Genomic DNA, 5,191 nt, shown 5'->3' on the forward strand with positions numbered 1-5,191 from the left:
TCTTGATGATGACGTATGACAATGTTGAGGATTCTGAAGGGCATTCTAGTATCCGTTGGACTGAAGATATGGCCTACGTTTGGAGAGACACTGTGGGCTTGCCGTTCGAAAAGCTGGCTGTCGGGGTGAGTTGTCGTTATGCGGAGCACCGCACTTTGCATATTTGAGTAAACACTCCCAACGGCACAATCGTTCCTTGTATAGTGACATAGGAAACACACGTCATTGCGAATACTTGATATTTATCAGAAGATATGGTACTAGTGAATGAAATGAGAACTATCGTCGTTATGATATGCTTTAAGACAAGCTTGGTTAAGAACAACCTGTGTCAATGTGCTCTGACACCACTCGCGTCAAATTTTGATGTGGTATTATTGATGATCGAAATAACACAGCAAAAGGACCGAGTCTGTTTTGCTATACATTGAGGCGATCTCTATATCAAAACGTGTGCTCCGCTATCGTTGTGGACGACAGCCAGTCAGATACCGTTATACGGCGAAACGAGAGAAAGGCAACAACTAGGATATCAGACACTTATCGAGCAAGGGGGAGATCCTTCTGGCAATGGTTACTTCAATGGTTTCTACTTCAACACTCCAGCGGTTATCAAACACAAAACTGAGTTTATATACAACAACTGCATCGGGGGAATAATGATCTATGCGCTCGAGCATGATTACTTCCCGACAGATGAACGTTCACTGATGCAGGTCTTCAACGCTACGATCAACTCTACGAGGCTGCCTGAAAAGTGCCCAATGGGACCATCTGACGCTACGAGAGGAACGCTTGGCTCCCTTGTTATCGCGGTGATTGGCCTGACTATATCAATTCTGATATGACTACTTTCTCTTCTGAGAGACCCTCATGATGACTATAGTTTTATGAGGATGGAGTAGCTTGACCGTCCATTGCATGCCAAATGAAGTGTTATTTCCTGTGCTACACGTTCGCGTGGTGCATCAGGCCTCGCATGTTGCGGTCGTTCTAATTGTTGTGTTCGTGCAGTTTTTCAATTGTATCCTGGTTTATAATAGTTATTACAGTATAATCTCCTTTGACAGAGAAGACAACTTCTGACCGCAGAAATTCGATGGGCGGCTCGCGGTGATTGCTCGCACACTATCAACTCTTGAGGCTCAACAGAAAAAATGCATACTAAGTTTGAGACGACCTTGAACACTCAAATATAGAGATTACACTATGAGAAATAATATCGAAGTAGATGGGGTGCAGAATTATGGCGCATCATCTAAGGCAGACATTGTCCGAGGGAAATGCACAGGACTCGTTATTCACCATCCCCAGTGTTGAGAGTCGGCATGCCTTCCTTATCTCCCATTGAGAGAACGCCGCACTAGAGGACATATAGGAAAAACTTACTTATCGATATAAGCAGTAGTAGGCTCACCTGGCGCTGGGGTGAGATATGCACGAACGACACGAAGCAATAGCCAAGGAGACAACTTACACAGAAACAACCACAACACTTCGTCATAGGGTGAAATGATAGTGTGTAAATGTGTGCTTTGGCTTATACCGACGTGCTTTATTCTGGTCCAGTATTCTTTTTGTGTGTTCTCGTCAGGACACGGCTTTAAGGTCTCGCGGTAGCTGATGCCATTATCACCAATCTGGCGTGTATAGGACTCAGTAAGCATCCTTAATGCGATGATACCAGGGCATCATGTGCGATAACATGAATCTAGACGCATTAACATAACGTTGTTCATCATTCTTATATAAGAGTCATCATAGAACTGTAAAAAAAGGGTATCTGACGATCTGGCTATGATAGTCAGCTCGTCAGCTACCCATGATAGCCAGGCTATCCCGTGGCGTAGCCTACGCCGCGAGGGCATAATCGAAAATAGAGTGACATCTTAGCGAAGTGAATCGAGGTGAGCCTACGCCTAGCAACGCCTCGAGGCGTTGCTAATGAGGATTGGGACGGGGCGTTGGTATTGCGACAAGTTGGTAGCATTCACCAATGAAGGGGAGAAGTACCGTTTACGGGTAGAGATCTACGAGAGGGCTTCACTGAGACGAGTTGTCCGAAATGTCGCTTCCCTCAGTCTGAGGGCTTCAGATGTGATGTCTGTCCGTATGAGAGTGACATAGAATTCATTCGATAACTCATAACACATTTATCCCCTAACAAATTTATTCACAACATAGATTGTTGTAGAAGTCTATAGCTTAGGTTGAGCGACTCGTGAGTGAATTATGCGGGAGGTGTTGCTGCTCGCAACTTCCAAAGTACACATCGCTTTCAAATGACGACATAAGTGATCAGCTCGGGACGAATAATGTGACTGCCTATGTGACTCTCATTACTGGTCTGAACACGACAAGGCAATCTTCAAGGAGCCAGGGAACTTCCAATCCTAAAAATAATATTCTATGGATCAACTCGGCGCATATGATGCATATCGAGGAACACTTCGCTCCGCTGTGCTCGAGAGGAGACGAATCCTGCATGAAATTGGCGGAATTCGAGATGCCTCTCTCACATGTTGCCCTACCGACTGGTATGACACCATATTGCATCAGCTGAGACAACGAAGGGGAAATCAGAATCGGCTCACCGACAAAAACACCGACTAAAACACATACTCCGACGAACGAAAGTGTGCTTGGCAATCATCAATTTGATGATCAATTTGATGACATCAAACAAAGTTCAAGACATAATGAAGGCATAGTATTTTAGCGTAGAGGTAACGATGGAATTTTTACATCGTGTGAATCACATGGGATTCGAACGTAATCTCCGAACACATACCCCGACGAGCGAAAGTGTGCTTGGCAATCATCAAACAAAGTTCAAGACATAATGAAGGCATAGTATTTTAGCGTAGAGGTAACGATGGAATTTTTACATCGTGTGAATCACATAGGATTCGAACGTAATCTCCGATATACTGCTAAGACGCCGTCGCCGACTCATCGCACTTTAACCGGACCAGCTTCCCAAATAGGCCAGCTCCATGGCCAGTCATGGCTGTAGACGAGGACATCAACCCATACGTGAAGGTTGAAGTGGGACTTGAATTTCCAAACATCATATTTTCGATCAACAGTGTTGCCGAAGATGTCCACAGATATACCGGCTCCGACAACTACCGCCGAAACCTCAATACCCAGCTTACCATATGCTTTGACGTCACCATTGGTCGAAGCCTTGACCGCAACTTGACCAGAGAGTGTGGCTCTCAACGCAGGGAAGATACCAACTTTGATTATGACCGCGACCGACATCGCTACTTTCCCTCCGTAAGTGCCATTCCCACCGCCGCCTCCACCCGTAAGACATACTTCAATGCGCAAGCCTGCGATGCCAATATCAGCAGCCCAAACCAAGGCGCATCCACCGGCTTCGAAAGCAAAGAGTAGGAACTCCGTCTCCGGCTGCTTCAAATGGACTGTGACATTGAAGTGAGCTCTATTTTCCGGATTGGTTTGGTCGGTATAAGCCATATATACGTCCAGGGCCAGTAGCGTGTCGTTAGAGACGTAACCAACATACAGGCAGTATTGACTAGCCGACTTGGTCAAACCATCCCTGCAAGCCGGTGGTAATTGGAACGTCTCCTTCTCCTGTAGAAGAGAGTGACTCTTGTACAGAAAGAACTCATATGCAGCTGTGCCATTGGGGAGGCGAAAATAATCGATCGGTGCTACTGACTTATCTCCACGAATATTAGTCTTGTTCGACCTCCAGTCGTGGCTCTTCCCGTCCGTGAAGAATAGACGAGCCTCTTCGTTAACCAACCGGGTCTTGATGAACTCAACGTCTAGTTGTGGCGCCTCTTCTTTTGCTGCTGCCTGATTGTAGTTCTGGACGATATCATACGCCGCGTGAATATCCTTCACGGCAACATTCAAAGTTAATGCACCGTCGAGCTCCTCCCAGTGAGTGACCTCGGACTCGAGATGGACTTTATCATTCTCGAAGGTGTTGATACCCAAGAGCTTCACCATCTGCTTCTGATCCTTGTCAAGATAGAGGACCCAAGCGTTAGTGATCACACCAGTCTGAGCGAGGGCAGTGAAGTTGAGACCCGATTTGGGATCAACACCTTCCACTCCACTTCTGACCCATTTGTTCAGCTTCTGTCCACCTTCATCTACCAAACCTTTATAGACCCAACCATCACCTTCGAGCGTACGATTGACACCGTGCTTGCGAGAATCATTTTTCCTGTTTCCCTGCTCTATAAGAAACGAGTGTCTATTGAAGAGTTGGGAGGTGCTGAAGTGCGTGTCGTTCTGGATCATGAGAAGATACAGGAACGGGTGATTCGGCGCTGCTTGAACTACCGCTTGACCGTCCTTGGCGATGAAGACGTCTTGATGGACGGTGAACGACTTGTTATCATCCAAACCAGGTAGGACAAGCCCCTGAGTCTCCATAGCCTTGGAGATGTGACATGGCACTGGGTTCCCCTTGATGTCCCTCAAGTCAAGATTGCAGAAATGTGTTGTCTTTATCTGCATACGAACGTTGCCCATCTTAAAGGCATATAGCTCATCATGTATCAACAGGAAGACGAGGAGGCTGTTCAACATCGAGATTATAAACTTCATAACTGTGAGAAATAAATTAGTTATACCATTCAAGTCGTCGCTCCATACCAAAGGCAGGCAAGGAGCCTTCAATAATTACTCGGAGGCCTCTGATCAGTTGTAAAATAGACGAATGGATTGAGTTCATCGTTGCGTCACTAGTCAGGCCCTACGCTCACGCATTGCGTAATACGTAGCTATCTGCGTGACACACGCAATTGGAAGGAAGCGTGCTATTGGCGTAAAGTCAATTGGATGGTCTTTTGGATGACGATAAGTGGGAGTACTCTAATGGCTGTGAGCAACGATTATGTGTCAGAGACTCTAATGAGCGCGTAGAAGAGTCTTTCCTATGTGGACTATCCTCACGGAAAACTCGGGCTTACTATCGCCGAAGAAGATAGAAAAAACCAAGCGGTGACGTACGACTTTGCCGCTTCGATCTTAAATTCGACTCTTCTTGACTCGAATCTGGTGGGAGCACGAATTCGGTGAATATATACATCGTAGCTCACCCCGATGTGCCGAGCAGGATGTTCAAATTTGGTTAATCTAATATCATCTAATGATATAATCATTGGCTGTTACGAGAAATTCAACCCCGCGTGCTACGAAG

General features: G+C 46.1%; 1 protein-coding gene across 1 annotated transcript; it reads right to left on the bottom strand.

The window, feature by feature from the left end:
* Positions 1-2,952: 2,952 nt before the first annotated feature.
* Positions 2,953-4,578, bottom strand: Pmar_PMAR024871 (hypothetical protein; the record flags this gene model as incomplete). The annotated part of the gene is made up of 1 exon (XM_002773546.1): positions 2,953-4,578. One exon carries the CDS (start codon positions 4,576-4,578, stop codon positions 2,953-2,955), a length of 1,626 nt encoding a protein of 541 aa, XP_002773592.1.
* Between the last annotated feature and the right edge of the window lie 613 nt (positions 4,579-5,191).

This window comes from Perkinsus marinus, assembly GCF_000006405.1.
Source record: "Perkinsus marinus ATCC 50983 genomic scaffold scf_1104296958752, whole genome shotgun sequence".
Classification (NCBI taxonomy): Eukaryota; Perkinsozoa; order Perkinsida; family Perkinsidae; genus Perkinsus; species Perkinsus marinus.